General features: G+C 34.8%; 1 protein-coding gene across 1 annotated transcript; it reads left to right on the forward strand.

Annotated features, from left to right (window-relative positions):
• Positions 1–14348: 14348 nt before the first annotated feature.
• Positions 14349–18723, forward strand: LOC115963835 (flavonol synthase/flavanone 3-hydroxylase-like). The gene is made up of 3 exons (XM_031083022.1): positions 14349–14895; positions 15359–15686; positions 18247–18723. Exons 1-3 carry the CDS (start codon positions 14429–14431, stop codon positions 18457–18459), a joined length of 1008 nt encoding a protein of 335 aa, XP_030938882.1. The 5' UTR covers positions 14349–14428; the 3' UTR covers positions 18460–18723.
• The last annotated feature ends 239 nt before the right edge of the window (positions 18724–18962 follow it).

Raw genomic sequence — 18962 nt, forward strand, 5'->3', positions numbered from 1 at the left:
CTGAGGCATTTTGAAATTCTGATGGTAGAGGGTTGTGAACACCAGAGAGGGAAGCAGTAGGCAGCCAGTTGTCTCTGTAAATTTTGATTGATTCTCCATCCCCCCACCCTCCATTTCGCCCCCCTTTGAATAACACCCCGGCCTTTCAAGATGCTCTTCCATGCATAAGACCCACCATGACCTTCTTTGGCTTCCATAATTGTGCCATTTGGAAAGAACCTTGATTTAAAAACTCTATAGAACAAAGAATTTTTATTATGCAACAGCCTCCATCTTTGCTTGCCTAGTAGAGCTTCATTGAAAAGCGATAATTCCTTAAGACCGATCCCCCCTTCTGCCTTTAGGTCACACATGTTACCTCATTTAACCCAATGAATTTTCCTTTGGTCTCCCCATTGTCCCCACCAAAACTTATAGATTAGAACTTCAATTTCATGGCAAAGACTTCGAGGAAGCATAAAACAACTTATCGTGTAAGTTGGGATTGCTTGCACCACAGCTTTTATGAGGATTTCCATACTGGCTTGTGACAACAACCTCTCTTCCCACCCTTGTAATTTTCTCCAAATCTTTTCTTTTATGTAATTGAAACTTGCTTTTTTGTGCTTCCCAATAAGAGATGGCAGCCCCAAGTACTTATCATAGTGCAAAATTTCAGGAACTCCAAATGCTTCCTTAATATCTCTTTTTTCCTCCTCAGATGTTGACTTACTAAAGAATAAAGAAGTTTTGCTTTGGTTTATTTGCTGCCCCGAAACACTATCATAAGTTACTAAAATTTCTAGCACCTTAAGGGAATCATGTTTGTTTGCCCTGCAAAACAACAAACTATCTTATGCAAAAAGCAAATGGGTTAGTCTTGGGCTCCTTCAACAAAGGGAGAACCCCCTTATAGAATCTTCATTGGCAGCTTTGGTAATAAGACTATGTAGTCCTTATGTGCACAATAGGAACAAAAATGGAGATAGGGGCTCGCCTTGACGAATCCCCCTAGAAGGACGGATTAGGCCTTTCGGTTCCCCATTCACTAGTATTGAGTACGATACTGATTTCACACAAACCATCATCAGATTTATCCACCTCTCTTCAAACCCCAATTTTCTCATGATTTCTTCCAAGAAAGCCCATTCTACCCTATCATAGGCTTTACACATATCCAATTTGACCTTCATATAGCTAGTTTTGCCCGTTTTATGTTTTTTCATGCTATGGAGAGTTCCAAAGGCTACAAGAATATTATCAGATATCAACCGGTTTTTTGTAAAGGCACTTTGATGTTCCGAAATGATATTAGACAATATTTTTTTCAATCTATTGGCTAAAACCTTTGAAAAAATTTTATAAAAGACATTACATAGGCTAATGGGATGGAAATTGTAAAGTATTGATTTACAACTATGTATTTAGTTGGCTTTTATTCCATGCCAAATTTGATTGTAATTTTATTCAATCTTTTGTACCTTGTATTTATTGTGGGATTTGATTGTAAGGGTTGTGTGATAGAGAGAGAGTGTGAAGACTCAAGCTATTGAAGACTGAAGAGGTTTTCGCAGGTATCTCGCGACTTAGCATCCCGCGAAGTAATGCATGTGCCCTGCACATGACTGGAATGCGAAGAGTCAATACAGATGGAGACAGTTGTGTCTCACGGGTAAGGCCTTCCCACGAGACACCCGCAAGACATTTTGTTTTACCAGACTGTACTATATGATACAAACTTTCTGTACCCATACTATATATACCCACATTACCCATAAATGTTAAGGAGTGCTTCTGAGAGAAAACCCTAGCCTCAAACCATAAGAGTTAGAGATTATCATACCCATATATCTCTACATATATGCTTGTGGATTTCCTCAACTCCTATCTCTCCATTTCCATACCATTGAGAGGTTGATAGCCTAAACACATACCAAACCCTTTCAGAGTGTCAAGTGAGGTTTTGGTGTTGCTGGGAAGCATTGGAAGAAGCCAAGGATGGCAGATGCAACATGGAGCTTGTTGCGGGATCCGGAGAGTGCTAGACAAGACAAGGTTCCGAGAAGTTTTGTTGGAGTAGGAGCTTGGAGGGCTTAGGTACAGCGAGTAGATTAGGCTTGGAGGGTCTCTTGCTAACCCATGTATCCCAACTAATTGTCTAGTGGATTGATTACCGCTTGGAGGGCGGTGGAGAGGTTTTTCGCCGAGTTCTTCGATTTCCTCTTCAATAACACATCGGCGTGTTATCTGTGTTTGCATTCTTCTTCCCTACTCTTTTACATTTCATTTTACTACTGTGATTATTTAAATATGTGTTAGAGTAGCTTGTTTGCTTATCCGCTCGCATTTACTCTATTCTACACTTAGTATAAGTTAGAGTAAAATCTATCGAGCCGTTAATTTATATTGGGGGTCTAAATAGCTCTTGTGTTTTTACACAATTTCGAGCTTTCAGAAATCATTAATAGACAAGAGGTTTTTTTATTTTTAGGATAAAAGTGATGAAAGTATGGTTAAGGGGATGGGGAAGGGTGGCTGTATTTAAGTAGGACAAAATTATTTTTGTGACATCACAACCTACCAAACTCCAATAATTTTGATAGAATAGAGGGGGCATACCATCGGGACCTGGCGCTTTCAATGGGGCCATCTGCTTCAAGGCTATTTGGACTTCCCATTCCATGAATTCTTAAGACAACAATGCATTCATCTCATTAGTGATAAGTTTAGGAACTAGGTTCAAAGCTACTTCTTCCATGACCGGGTTTGAAGATGTAAACAACCCCTGATAGTAATCTATGAAGCTGTTTGCAATTGAATCAGGTTGAGTAACCCACATTCCATTCAAGTTGAAGATGCCTGAAATTTTATTCCGCCTACACTGCTGAGTTGCCCTACTATGAAAGTTCTTTGTCTTTTTATCCCCTCCAATCAACCAAAAAATTTTAGCCTGTTGCCTCCACATTTTATTCTCCTTATCCATTAAATCGTGTACCTCCTTTGTTAACTCCCTAACTTGAAAATTATTGCCTGATTGCATAGCCACCTATTCGGCCTTCTCTAGTTGTTTTTTCTTCTCTTTCAATTCTCTTCTAACACTCACAAAGTGTTGCCGACTCCATTGAGTTAAATCCTTCCCACACTTCTCGATTTTTCTCATCACTTGAACCTCGGCATCCCAATTGAATTCATCTCTCCAAATAGCTTCCACCGTACGGCCACATCCCTTATCCAATAACCACATCTTCTCAAACCTAAAAGGTCTAGACCATTTGGAACAATCCAGATAGGAATATGATCAGAGGTAGAGCTATTTAAATGAAATACCTTTGTTGCTCCAAACTGCTGCAGTCAATCATTTGTACACAATGCCCTGTCCAACCTTTCCCATATTGATTGACCATTAGCAAAATGTTTTCTCCATATGAACTTCGAACCCAAGTAACCTAAATCAATGAAACCACATTCATCCAATGTATCCCAAAAAAGCTGCATTTGATTGTGACTTCTTCTATTGCCCCCCAATTTCTTATCTGCCCTTGTCAGTTCATTAAAGTCTCCCACACAAAACCAAGGGAGTTGGAATTTTCGGTCCAAACTTCTAAGTTGTTCCCAAGATTCTAATCTCTTATGGGTCTCCAATTCGCCATAAAACACGGTAAGTCGCCATTCATCCTCCTTATTTCTGTTGATGATTGCATCAATAAAATTCTTACTTGAACCCACCACTGATACATCAATTGATGATCTCCAAAACAACACCAATCCACCACCCCTATTCGGTCTAGGAGCAATGAAAATATTTTCAAATTGTATCTTCCATAACACTTGCTTTAGCCTTGCTTCATCTGCCCATGTTTCAGCTAAAACCACGATAGAGGGATCTTTTGCCCGCACCATCTCTACAAGCTCATTCTCGGTACATGGGTTCCCAAAGCCACGACAGTTCCACACTAAGCAACTCATTGTGATTGGCAGGGCTACTATACAGCCTCCACCATTGAAATTGTAGCAACTCCATCATCTTTTGAAACCATTACACTTCAAAGGTAAGTCCAAATGATTAACCCCCCTCCTCTTCCTGCATATCAGCCCATTCTCTTCTTTGTTCACCTATGTTTTCTGTGCAAGTTTGCGGACGTGCCTTATCCACGTTTTTTTTTTTTTTTTTTTTTTTTTTTTTTTTTTTTTTTTTTTTTTTTTTTTTTTTTACACTTAGGATTAGGGTTTGTCGAGCTTTAAGAGTGATTAGAGGTTTTTGCCACGTCAAGAAAAAAATTTCCTTGGTTACCTATTGATTTACGTGAACCCTTGCTACTGATTGGTGGAGCCAATTTAGGAACTTCAGTATTACTCATCCCATTAATTACCCTCACCGATTTGCCCTTAATACTCGAATCCTCATCATATCTAGCCAATTTTGCATCAATCTCATTAATCTGAATATCAAATAAATTCTCGGAAGTAATTGAGTCCTAGATTAATTCTGATTCCTTATTTTTCTCCTCCCCATTACTACGTGTATTCGTTGGTAACTCTACAACCGTTGGGGAATTTGATTCAATAACAACTTCTAGAGGTAACATAGCATTGATGGCCACCTCATTTGTAATGGGAAGATCTTTGGCATTAGTATCTGGATTAATTCCTTCATCTATTTCCATGCTCACCTGAGCCATCTCCGATCGTTTCTCCGCTGAACTATTCGCCCTCGTCTCCGCCCTTTCCCTTGCTGCCTAGAACTCTTTTCTTGTGAATGGATGTCTCATTTCGTAGAAACCAAGTACCACTATGACATCTCTTCCACTAGACATGTATGGTGCGGCCTTCAGATTAGAGTTGTACTGCTGTTGATCCACTGTTAGTGTGCTTTTTCTTTGCAACCACAGCTCACAATTCTTATCAGCATAATTCAAACGCCCATACCAGAAATAGAGGTTTGGCAGATGCTCGTATCTGAATTGGACCCAATGTTTTAATCCATTCTCTAGTGTAATAACCCTACCTTGGCATAAAGGCAAAGTAATATCAATCATCACTCTAACCCGAATGAAATGTACACCTTCATCAGTTATTGCATCTACTGATTTCTACACTTCCCCAATGATGTCACAGATGTTTTCTGCCACTTCCTTTCCATGTACCGAATTGGGATATCATGGACCTGAACCTAGAATATCATTTTTGAAAAAACTAGGTCGCGAACTAGACAATCTGTATTGTACCTCTAAAGCATCACCAGATGTTTATCAAAACTCCAAGATTGATTTTTTAGAATTCTGTCAATATCATTAGGGTTATCAAATACAAACAGAACTCGGTGATCATTTTGGTTTTAGATAGTGAACCCATTTGTAGATCTCCACAATTGTTTGAAAGTTCATGCCATGGCCTCCATATTTAGAAAACGTGGAGTAAGGAATTGAGTAGCTAGCAAAAATTCACCAGAACGTTGTTCTTTTGACAGAGTGAATCCAACAGTTTCCTTTTCTGAAAGGGAAAAGTTGGTCCATTGATTTGCTAACTCCTCCATGGAAATTTTCAAGGTGAGAAAAGAAAGTGTTTCCCAACAACCCCGAAAAAATAAAGAAACCACTAGCTCCGAAGGTACACTTATTACCTCTTGAGAACAAACTCTCCTTCCAATGAAGGGACCAACACACTTCTATTGCCTTAGAGAAGAGAGAAAACCTCACTTTCTAAGCGACTAAGAGACTTGCTTTACCCAATTGCAATTGATTGAGCAAAAGAGAGAGAGAGAAATCAGGATCACTAGTTCTGGTGTTCACTGGAGGAGAGAGGATATTTCAAAGGAGTTACGACATCACCGGAGTTCGAGCTCCCACCACCAATCTAGGCTTTGTGTTGCCAACTTCTCTGTTTCATTTGACAATCGTTGTTGGTTGAACCCACCACTAATCTAGGCTTTTTGTTGTTTTCTCTCCCATTTTCTCAGAAAACAAACAACCTTTGATTTCTTATTTCTTTTATTTTCTCAACCAACAAACAGGCCTTTGGTCTCAGCAAACAATCAAGCTTTTGAGCAACTATGATGAAAAAAAAAAAATGAAAAAAAAAGAAGTCAGTAGCAATGGCTAATTAGATTGCGTTGCTTTCCTAGTGATGTTTGTTTCGATTTGTCTCTGTGTTTGTCTAAATCATCTCCAATATATTTTTATTTTTCTGTAGTTTTTTCTTAGCAACCAAACACCAAGAAAGGGATAGAGAGAGGGAGCGAAACATAGAAGCCACGAACGGCAAGATCAGTTTTTCTCGATGGCCGAGCTCAAACTTGGATGATATTGCAGCTGAGTATAGAGATCCTCTTTCTCCTCTAAAGTAGTGAACCTAGTTTAGTTTGTCCATTCCCATGGTTTTAAAAACCGGACTGGACTGGTTGGTCCGACTGGTTCAACCGGGAACCGGCCTTCAATTCGATCCAGTTATGGCCAAAAACCGAAAATAGCTTAAAAACCGGGAAAAATTGAAAACCGACCGGTTCAACCAGAAACCGGCGTGGTCAAACCGGTTACTAACTGGTTGGGATTTTTTTGTCATTTTCTCCTCTAAAACTACGTCGTTTGGCTAAAAACTAACCCTAAAGACTCCTAAACACTCTCATCTCACCCCTAACGCCTCTCAATGCCTCATCTCACACCTAACTCTTTGAAATCAAGCTCTCTTCCTCTCTACCTCACTCAAACTCAAGCTCACTCTCTCTGAAATCATGAATATCCCTCACTCTCACAGTCTCACCTCACGTACGTCTCTCTCTCTCTCTCTCTCTCTCTCTCTCTCTCTCTCTCTCTCTCTCTCTCTCTCTCTCTCTCTCTCTCTCTCTCTGTTCCAAATTGCCGGCCACATTTCTGGTGACCTATCACCGGAACCAGACCAGAAAAATCATTGGACCATCCATCCACCACCAAGAATGGAAGACCACCATGGAAGTAGTAGTGCATATCTGCAACTATTCATGGATGAGGCCACCTTGTACAACCGCATTGTGCTTGGGAGTCTCTTGCCAATGAAACTGTGGGACCCACTACCTCACTTCATACAGTCGTGGGTTCGCAACTGCATTGGTGGTATTGTGATCTACTTCCTCTCTGCCTCCCTCTGGTGCTTCTACATTTATTATCTCAACCGCAATCCTTATTTTCCTACAGGTATATATACATATATATTGCTTTTTTAGTTGGGTTCAGTTCACAATCACAGTAGTACTGTTGCTTTGTTTTTGGTGTTTTCAATATTTTCGTTGTTTGATTTGGACTTTGGACCAGTTGGCTTTGATATGAGAGTGGGTTTTTCTTAGTCTGTTTTTTATATTGTTGCTTAAACATATGGTAATCTTGATGACTGTAATATAAGATTAAATTATGGATGCTATTTTTTTATTTAAAACATTTTCGGTGTAGATTTCATTTTAATAAGTTTTTGTTTTTTTCTTTGATATAAGTTTTAGTATATTAAAAAATTATTAATTATTTATATAATTTAAATAAATAATAATTAAATTATTTATGACGTCACCGGTTCGACTATCAGTTAGACCCCCGGTCCGACCATAAAACCGGTAATTAGCTCCTTTTCCGATTCTTTCACTATACCGATTTTTAAAACCATGTCCATTACACGCTGCAAAGCGTCAAGGCTCAAGATTCTTTTTATTCTTAAAAAAAATTATTTATAAATAAGCTGAGAGGGGGAGTCTGGTAATCAATCTATGGAATTGTATTTGTGAGAGTATGGATAATCAGGAATTGAATTGGGTTAGTAGTGGATTGATATGATAATCGAAACAAACGTCACTGATTTCCCTTTTCCTCTCTTTTGCAATGTGTAATTGAAGAAGCTTTTTGTTTACACATGACACGCATGTGATTGACCAATGTGAGTTTAAACAACAAAGTAGCAGCTACCTTTGGCAGCTATTTGAAGTTCAAAGAGAAAATTGGCTAAAATAAAAGTTGAGGAGGTGTTTTGACCACTACCCCAAAGTTCAAGAGGTGTATTGGCTTTTTTTCCTGTTATTTTTACTAACACTCAAAAATATTAACAAGCTAAACACCAGATTGGGCATCTAAAGGTCATTTTTTATCTTGCATTTTTCTTATTTTTATGAAAAACCTTAAGTCCATAACATTCATAGAAAATAAATATCAATATATAATAAAACTAGACTCTATTTACAATTACAAGAAATGAACTCATAGAAATTAAATATAATAAAATCACCATAAGAAACCATAAAATAAACAAAAAATGGAGTGGCTGTACTTTTTACCTATTATTATAAAATTGCCTTCTTGAGTTGCCCATATGGACACCATTGACGTTAGACGTGTCAAAATAGGTGAGTTGAGTTAGATTTGGGTAAAAAATGAGAGAATTAATTGAGGGCCCTCTTTCCCAACATGAGGAGTCGCTTAAAATTTCGGACATTCATCCTAATGGGCAGTGGAACCTTGGGAAAATTTCTTTTGATATTCCTAAGGTGGTCATTGATAAAATTCAAGCCATTCCTATTCAATCTTTCGGTGAAAGGGAGGATACTTTAATGTGGAAATTTTCAGCGGATGGTGAATTCAGTATGGAATCAGCCTACCGGTTAGCTATTGCCGATCAACCTAAACCGCTCCCCTTTTCTGGCAGCTGGGTTTGGGGCTTAGATACTCTGCCTAAAATAAGGCATTTTCTGTGGTTGTGCAACCATGCTAGCTTACCCACTAGGCAGGTGATTAAACTTAGGGGAATTGATTGCTCTGTTTGCTGCCCCTTATGTAATGTGCAAGAGGAGTCAATCTTACATGTACTCAGAGACTGCCCATTTGCTAGGAAATTTTGGTTATCCATTGGGGTGCCTCAAGTTATTACTGATTTTCTTAGTGTTGATTTGCTGGTTTGGCTTAAAATTAACTGCTTGTGCAGCAGAAATATCCAAGCTAAAGGTCTCCCCTGGTGTTTCATCTTTCCTTTTGCTGTCTGGTGGTTATGGAAACATAGAAATAGGGCTGTTTTTGATAACTGTCCAGCCAACCCAAAGCTTTATTTGTCTTGTATCCAGGCTGTGAGAGAATATTTCTACTGTGTAAGCAAATCCCAAATGTCCAAACACTATTCTGTTGTTCAGGTGCGCTGGTTCAGTCCACCGATTGGCTGGTTTAAGCTCAATTCGGATGGTGCTGCACTTGGAAACCCGGGCAAGGCGGGTGGGGGAGGCCTAATACGTGATGATCAAGGGAAGTGGGTTAAAGGGTACATGAGGCAGATCGGTTTTGCTTCTAGTATTGTTGCTGAATTTTGGGCTTTGAAGGATGGGCTGCTGCTTGCTTCCCAACTTGGCATTTCTAAGCTTCTTGTGGAGTTGGATGCTCAAGTTGTGGTTAACTTGCTGCACTCTTCCAAAACTTGCAATAACTCCTTCTCTTCTCTACTTAATGATTGCAGATTCCTCCTCCGCCAGTTCCAGCAAGTGAGGGTCAACCATGTCTTTCGGGAAGCGAATAGATGTGCGGATTTGCTTGCTAAAGGTGGCTGCACCCTTGATGGGAATTTTGTTGTTTTGGACAATCCTAGTTCGGAAGATCTTTGTAATATTTTAATTTCTGATGCTCTTGGAATGTATTCCTTAAGGCTTGTAGCCAACACTTCGCCTTTTATGGCTAGTTAATGCAATATTTCCCCCATTAACCAAAAAAAAAAAAAAAAAAAAGTTAGTTAGAAATGAATTGGGTCAATTGGATTGCGGTTTAGGTCAAGTCGACCCTTATTTTTTCACATGAGTTTAAAATTTATAAAGAAAAAGAAAAAAAAAATACATGTATTTGCCAATTGGTAAGTCATGTAACAAATTACTTTGTGTGAGATGGATTACTTTGAATTCACCTCTCATAATATCAAGAAATAGCTCAGCTCAACAAATTGATACTTTTTCAATAATTATAAAATGATGCAAATTTCAATATTGTTAACCCACTCAAAATAGCACAAACACAAAGGAATCTAGTCTACTATTTGAAAATCTAATTAAAACAAACACACAAGTTTCTTTTATGCACAATATCAAAATCCCAAATTAGAGAACAAAATTACAAATGTCGTGTTGAATAGCTAATTTGACAAAAAATTAAAACATATAAGAAAATTAAAATTTTGAAAACTAATTTCATAATCTAATATCTTGAAAAATAATCTAATAGTTGTTTTAATTTTAGATGTACTATGGTTGACATTCTGTTTCAATTTGGGAATATACATCAAAGTTTGATTATTTACTTATTTATACATTGTCCTTTATATGAATATCATATCATTATTAAATAACACACACTCTAAAAAATATCTTCTATTTTAAAAAGCCATTTATGTCAATTTTATTAATATACTCAGCTTTACACATTTCACACTTATGAATGCTTCTCATACATGTCTATAGTTTCTAATATATTTTTTGAATCTAATGAAACCAGATTATCTTAGCATTTACTTTGTTATTTGATATCTAAAAATATTTACTTACCTCCTTATTCATTGCCTTAATCATTTATCCTTCAACTCGCTTGCATGTAACTGGATAAAGGACTCAATTGTTTTCTTGAGACTATTGTATTTTAATGATATTAAATAAATAAATAAATATGTATATACATATCCCAAAAAAAGGTTAAAAAATTGATTTTAATAATAATAATAATCAGGTGGCAATAGTAATATATTTATCAATTGAGTTTGAGTTGCACATTGTAATGCCCAAAATAAGCAAGTAAGCAAATAATATCTTACTTTTATTATTTTTTTACCCAAAAAAAAAGAGTTGTAAAAATGAGTTGGATCATGGGTTAGCCGGGTTGGGTTGATCCAAAAAAATGGTCGAGTCATCGGTTAACACGTTTTTACTTTTAGTTAAAAAAATTTGAGTTCAGATTAGATATTTTCCGGTTCGGGTTAGACTTATTGTGTATGTAGACTTTCTCTTGTACACTACTTAAACTTCACACTACCGACTCTTCTAGGATGTTCTCGTGTCATACATTTGTGGATTATTATAACTTAATTCGTCTTTATCACTTTTTATTGGTAGAAACATTTATGTAAGTTATAGTCAGACAATAACTCCTCAAAAGAGCACGTCAATCTGTGTACCTACTTCTCTAGGATTTATGTAAACTATTTAAATAAATTATAATATTTGATCAAACGGGACAAAAATCACAAACCCCTCTCTTCAGTCAGCCATCATCCCAAATAAATTCCATACCCTTTGTTTTCTGGAAAATTGTTCTATCCTGAGTCCCGACGCACAACAATAAGTAATTGACCTCTCTCTCTCTTTCTCTCTCTCTCTCTCTCTCTCTCTCTCTCTCTCTCTCATATGTGGGTGAAATAAAAAAATTATTATAGGAAAATAAAAGATGCTTACAAACTTATAAGTGCACAGCACTGAAATGAGTGAATATTTAAATTGTCTCTTTATTGTTAGTGACACCTGTTTATAAATTTAATGTAGAAAAAGTTTTAGTACTTGTAATAGTACTCTTATTATATAATACTTATTACTATACATCCTTAGCATGGTAGTCACTTTACAAGTACTTGTGGGTATGTGAGAGGCAAGAGTCAGAATTCAAATCTCTAGAATAGAATTTCATATACGTACACTTAAATTATGCTAGAGTAAAATTCAATTTTAGATAAATAAATAAATAAATATATATATATATATATATAATTGTTGACGAAAATTGTTAACTTATGTTTAATAAAAATTGTCAAATGATGTTTAACAAAAAGTGTTATATTATGTTTAACAAGAATTTTCAAATTATGTTTAACAAAAATTGTTATTTAGTAAAATTCATTAAACATAATTTCACCTATAGGCCATTTCATGTATGGGTTTTATTGATGTGAGTAATATCCATTCAAGATAATGTATCTCTTAATTACAATCTCTTGTTTCAAGTGAAGACCATTTGATTCCAACTACATTGCCTTTATACATAAGTTTATTTATTTTTATATTTAAGAGGATATGTGTTTTTATTTATTTGTGGTTGTACCAATAATTTATTTAGGTTGCTTACGTACCCTTGGTAGGAATCCAGCCAATTCGTAGTTCTTATAGTGAGGCTCTAGATTTAAAATCCTCAAATATGATTTTGTCTATTTTAAATGATAGACATTTAAGTCGAATACTTGGCATTTAATTAAGCATTGATTTAATTTTGTTTTTGGGTGAGATAATTGATTTTCATCTCAAGGATGTGTCAAGGACCCATGTTTTTATGGAAATTGAACCAAGGATTCTCTTTTTAAGAAGTTGAATGTACAAGCAAATTTCCCTTTCTTTCATTTGTCTCTTTGTAGGAATTTTAATTAAGGGAAAGAAAACTCCTTTGAAGCAATTTTATTTTTATGAACATCTTTTAGAAATTGGGAATTGGAAAAGTTTCTCAAATCAATTTCATGGTCATCTTGTTTTGGGAATTAGAAACCCCAATTTTAGTTAAGGAAATAGGAATCCCAAAGAATTGGTCATATTGGAATTTGAAGGAATTAGAAACCCTCACTCTATTTAAAATAATTTTGTGAGTCAAGGCCTCCACTGAAGCATATTATTTTAAATTGGTAGAGTTAAGAATTCCAAATTGTTTAAATGGGGGAGAGTCGAAGACTCCAATTTTTAAATTGGTAGAATCAAGGATTCTATAAATATAATTCAAAATGGTAGAGCCAAAGACTCTATTTGTTTGTTTGATTTGTAGAGTCAAGGACTACATTGATGTAATTCATCATGGTAGAGTCAAGGACTCTATTAAATTAATTCATCATGGTAGAGTCAAGAACTCCATTAATTTAATTACAGTAGAGTCAATGACTCCATTAATTGATAGAGTCAATGACTCTAATTGAAAAAACATTGGACAAAATTTTAAGTGAATGTTTATTTGGTAATTCTCAAATAGGATTTGTGAGTTAGGGATTTGTACTCCAAGTTTCATATATGGAGTTAGGAACTCCCATAAAACCTATCCCTACTTGTTTTACCAAACAAAAATTCATTTTTGAGAAAGAGGGAGAGAGAGAAAGATTTAGAAAGGAACTGGTAAAATCTCACATACAAACCTATTATTGAAATTTTTCTAAGCCTCTACATGCTCCTCCTTCTCATCTTTTTGCTCTATCAGTGTGCCTCTCTTTTTTTTCTTTTTTCTTTTTTCTAGTGCTTGTTGTGCTTTCTACCCTTTTTTTTTTATCTTCTTGCTTGTTATGTTTTTTCTATACTACTATTTAAGGAGCTTTCCCTGTTTAAGATTCTCAATTTTTATGCCCAAAAAACCCTCAAATTTACTAATTTGTAAAGCTTAAATAATAAGGTTATATATATATATATATATATTTCCTTAAAAAGAAGAACTTAAAAAAATACCTAAAACTAGCCTTTGAGCACGCACGTGCTCAGAAGCTTTTTCTATTTTTTGGGTAAAGATTAATAATTTGCATATTATAATTTGGGATTTTTACTTTTTCCAATCACAAAAAAAAAAAAAAAAAAAAAAAAAAAAAAAAAAAAAAACCTAAGGGTGTAATGAATTTTTTTATAAAAAAAAAAAAAAAAAAAAAGGACAGAAGAAACAAATACATTGTCATAAAGTTAAAAAAAAAAAAAAAAAAAAAAAAAAAAAAAAAAAAGAATACGTGGAATGAGTTTTGTAGAGTAGAGGAGTTTTAAAACTAACAAAAAAGTAATCTTACTTTATAAGGAGTTAGTGAGTAGAAGTAGGAATTTAAATCAACGTAAAAATAGAAGTTTATTAGAAGTAGGAAACTATTTCAACGTAGAAGTAGGAATTTATTATTTTTGTCAATTTACTATTTTAACCTCATTTTTAAGTTTTAGGTAGGGGTATTTTTGACAGTAAAAAAAGCAATAACTAACTTTCTTTTGTCAATTTACTATTTTAACCATATTTTTAAGTTGTTGGTTAATTAATTTAGAGGTATTTTTGATAGGAAAAAAAAACAATAACTAATTTTCTAAATCCTCTTAATATATACAGATACTGAATCTAAAGTTTCATCTAAAAACCTTTCAAAAAAAAGTTTGATCTAAAAAAGAACTTTAATGCGCGGTGTGATGAGGTAGTTTTATACAGGACTGTATAACTCCACGTCCTTTGCGTGGTTGGTATTTCTATCAAGTGAATTCTATTACTCCACGTGGATTCTTTCCGTCTTTGTTTCTGGTACAATGAAAGTTTCATGATCCCCCTTCCCCATATTCACGTCGTCTCTCTTTCATCCCAAGCGGCCTTAATTAACCATTTCTTACAACTACACCTAAACCCTCTATAAAACAAAACCAAAGTTACATCATATGCCACAAGCAAAGAGAGAGAGAGAGAGAGAGAGAGAATAGCAGTGAAAGTGGGCTAAGTTGTGTGCAATGGAGGTTGAGAGAGTTCAAGCTATTGCTTCCTTATCTCTCACCACTGATACCATCCCAGCAGAGTTCATAAGGCCCGAGAAAGAACAGCCTGCTATCACTACATTCCGGGGACCGGTCCCGGAAATCCCAACCATTGATCTTAGTGACCCAGATCAAGAAAACCTGGTCCGTTCCATTGTTAATGCTAGCAAGGAATGGGGGATATTCCAAGTTGTCAACCATGGTGTACCCACTGATGTTATAACCAAGTTACAAGCTGTTGGGAAAGAGTTCTTTGAACTCCCACCAGAAGAGAAAGAAGTATATGCTAAGATCCCTGGCTCTCAGAGCATAGAAGGCTATGGAACCCAACTCCAGAAAGATATTGATGGAAAAAAACCTTGGGTGGATCATCTTTTCCATAAGATCTGGCCTCCTTCCACCATCAACTACCGGTTCTGGCCCAAGAACCCACCTTCTTACAGGTTTTTTTCTTGCATTCATCTCTTAACTTTGAAATACATAATGAATTCTAAATCTGAAGCATCACTATCAATTGACTTAAAGGGATCTTTGGCTGCATTCATATCTTTTATTTTATAATGAAGCCTAAAAGCACACATTTAGCAAGTTGGGGGTTGTTTTTATTTGGACCATTTATATTTGATTCCATTTTCTTAGCGGCTCAAATTACTAATAAAATCAAATATGAAATGTTAAAATAAAAATGTAAACAACCACAAATAAAAACAACCACAAATTTTAAGATCCGACAACATTTTTACTACTTTTATATATAATGAATTTCAAACTGTAAAAAGTCATCATATATATAAATACAACTCTAGATTAATCCTATCCTGATTGTGAAAAATTAAATTTTGGGAAGTATTAAATTTGACTCATTTTTGTCTTTGTTGCTTGTGTTTAATTATTTATTTGGTGCAGAGATGCGAATGAAGTGTATGCAAAATATATACGTGAAGTGGCAGATAAGTTGTTCACAAGTCTCTCGTTAGGGTTAGGGGTTGAAGGTCATGCACTAAAAGAAGGAGCGGGTGGAGAGGACATAGTTTATATGCTGAAAATAAATTATTACCCTCCATGTCCTCGACCTGACCTAGCACTTGGAGTAGTGGCCCACACTGATTTTTGCTCCCTCACCATTCTTGTGCCTAATGAAGTTCCTGGACTCCAAGTTCTCAAAGATGACCATTGGATCGATGCAAAGTACATACCTAATGCCTTGATTGTTCACATCGGTGACCAGATTGAGGTCTCTCTCTCTCAATTATTTTTAAAAGTAGTGATTATTACACCTAATGGCCGTTTGGGATGCACTTATAAGCTTTGATTATTGCTTTTTATTTTTTCTATTATTTGCTAGTCCCAAATGAGCCATCTATTTATTTTCTTTAACTTTTGTTTATTTTTTTTATTATTTACAGGTCTCACGTAAATCACATACTTATTTTTATTTAACTTTATTTGTTATTTCCAGTAAAAAAATTTTAACAAAAAACTAAATAAATTGTTTCCAAATAAACACTAACTAGTCTATATTGTGAGCCATCTACATATGTCTTAAGAGTATATGTTAGTAACTCATTTTAGGAAAATTTTCAATTTCCAATAAAAATTTTCTTAAAATAAATTGGGACATACATTAATCGACCCCTTTTAAATATAATGTGCTGGATGTAATATGTAATAAGGTTTTTTCTAATTTTAATTGGATGCAGTTTAACAAGTTTTATTGTTGTGTACATACCTGACCCCACTAAAGTACATGTCTTAAATAGGGAATACGACGTGACTACACCTTTTAAGTGGGGGTCCGTTGGATTCCTTAGAACATAACGATGAGGTTGTTGGAGAGCTTATTCAATTTTTTTAAGTGGACAATGTTGTGGCACGAGAGTAGTCCATTCACTATAATATTGATCATCAGGAGATAAATAATTAAAGTTTTTAGAATTACAATTTTTTTTTTTTTTAATAAAAACTAGTATGAAAGAATCTATTCCAATTCATTACATGAAAATTTATAAGACTATATATGTTTATTGTTTAAATAAGTTACATGATTCATTAAAAAAATTATATAACTAAACACATATTTCTCATTCAAACTAATTTGAAAGTAAATATTAAAATTTCAAGATGCTTTTTAGTTACTTTTTTGTCTTGGTATTTATTTTTGAAAATAAAATAACTTTTATCTTTTTATCTCATTTTGAGCAAATAAGCCACCAAAAACTACAATATACCAAACAAACATATATGTGGAAACTAGGTCTATAAACACGAGAAAAGATATCTTGTACAAACACCATTAGAAGATAAATAATTCAAAAATTTTAGAATAAAAATTTTTAGGTTTTTGTTTAATAAATTAATTGAGAATAGGGGCGAGAGGGGGCATGAGCCCCCTTAACTCCTCCCAAAAAATTCCTTAGGTACTTCTGTTCTTAAGTAGTTTGCCTACCTAATATGGTGAAAAAAATATACTCTCTTTAGAGAACTAGACCCTAACACCAACCTGAGTCCCTGACAAAGGAAAAACAATCTCCCTCACGTATCTTAAAGTAGCTTATATTTTGTGACAAGATTCTTGTCTCATGTTTTCACCCATTTCACTGGTGTATTGTTTTGTTTTTCTTTTTTCTTTTTTTCTTTTTTTTTTTTAATTCACTATTCATATAGCTTTTCTTGTTAAGTAATACTAGAGATATTACAAATTTTATTACATTAATCTTAAAAGATAATGTATTACCATCACAAAAAATCAATTATATTTATTTATTATTTTGTGTTTTCAATGTTTTAAACTCTATTTTTATTATAAACCCAAATTAGTTCACAATTTTTTAATTATTTATTATTATCAATATTAATATTTTTTAAATTAATTTCGTTTTTAATATCAATTTTTAATCTTGTCTCCCAAGATTGAAATTATGGCTCTGTCACTGACTAAGAAGGAAGTAACTAAAAGATTTTTATTGACTAAAATCTTTTAACTCCATCTCAAAAAGAGTGAAACGAAACCCTATGTAGAGAATGGATCCATAAGATCGAGAAAATACCTTCTATGCCCAATCCTACTCACATGCTTGTGGGAATTGGGATCACGGACTTGTGAGCTAGGAGTATGTTCTATAAGATAATTTCTGCATAATTAAGCACATATGAATTAATAATAAAGAGTGAGGAAATTAATTTGATAGCTAAACAATGTTTTCTTCAAACCTTTTGTGAAAGGTCATATATAATATTAGAGAAAGTTTATAGACAATTTTTTAACTACAAGTTTTATCTCAATTATAACATGATTGAATGCGAGTGGTGAAGAAAAAATAGTACTACTATTCATATGAAATTCATTGCTTACCACTTATAGTTGACCACATCAACAAATTATAGCAAAAATTGTGATAAATAGTGTAGTCATAGAAAAATTGTATTGCTCCTGCCAACTAGCTTTTCGGTTCTTACAACCACTTTCCTTCTTCTTCTTTTTTATTTCTTTTTATTTTATTTTATTTTATTTGATAATCTTACAGCCACATTTATGTTTACAATAATGAGAAAACATTCTATCCCCTCCTTACAATAATTCCTTTTCGGTTTTTCCTGGCCAAAAAAAGAGATTGTTGGTCCCTTTCTTCCCTCTCTTTTGACTACTGTCAAGTAGTAGTTTGGAAAATAAATTCCTTTGTACGTACAAGTGTATAACACTTTGTAGCCTCTCACTATTGGTCACTGGATATGCTTATCAAGGTTTTATATATATGTACCATGAAAAATAACAGATTCTTGGTGAAACTTGGCAGATTCTCAGCAATGGAGTATACAGGAGTGTGCTGCACAGGAGCACAGTGGATAAAGGGAAGGCTAGAATGTCGTGGCCAGTATTCTTGGAGCCACCGGGAGAGTTTGTAGTGGGACCTCTACCCCAACTTGTTAACGAAGAGAACCCACCCAAGTACAAGGCCAAGAAGTTCAAAGACTATGCTTATTGTAAACTTAACAAGCTTCCTCAGTAATTAAAGTAGCCTGGGATCATGAGAAATTATTGCATTAATAAGGCACTGTGGTGCTTACCTTAAAGCTACTCCGGGTGCATGTAAAAGGTTTGTCTGTTTTATTTTTTGTAATTGGTTCTTTTTGTTTCTTTCTAATTAATATCCTATGAATGGAGGATATATATCAGCATTGTTATATTCCTATATGATGTATTCATATCAAACTATTTGTTGTTTTGGTTGTACTGTGTGCCTTACTGATCTATCCACTGACCAATTATTGAAGGATGAGGGAGTACAAATCTTTTATAGCATTCTATTGCAGATCAAGCCCATTGGTATTATAGCGAATTGTGAAATCCCTCACAATCCCTCCTTCACAATGCGGCTCCAACGACTCGAACCTATAACCAGGCTCTAATACCACTTGTAGGACCGTGTGTCTTACCGATCCATCCAATGACCAATTGGTGAAGGATGAGGGGGTACAAATCTTTTATAGCATTCTATCGCAGACCAAGTCT

Source organism: Quercus lobata, chromosome 10, assembly GCF_001633185.2.
Source record: "Quercus lobata isolate SW786 chromosome 10, ValleyOak3.0 Primary Assembly, whole genome shotgun sequence".
In the NCBI taxonomy this organism is placed as follows: Eukaryota; Viridiplantae; Streptophyta; class Magnoliopsida; order Fagales; family Fagaceae; genus Quercus; species Quercus lobata.

Excerpts from the sequence above, each read along its gene's own strand:
- LOC115963835 (XM_031083022.1), top strand. The coding sequence starts at position 14,429 with ATGGAGGTTGAGAGAGTTCAAGCTATTGCTTCCTTATCTCTCACCACT. Across the intron at positions 14,896-15,358 it reads AAGAACCCACCTTCTTACAG|AGATGCGAATGAAGTGTATG; the intron begins GTTTTTTTCTTG and ends TATTTGGTGCAG. Across the intron at positions 15,687-18,246 it reads ACATCGGTGACCAGATTGAG|ATTCTCAGCAATGGAGTATA; the intron begins GTCTCTCTCTCT and ends GAAACTTGGCAG.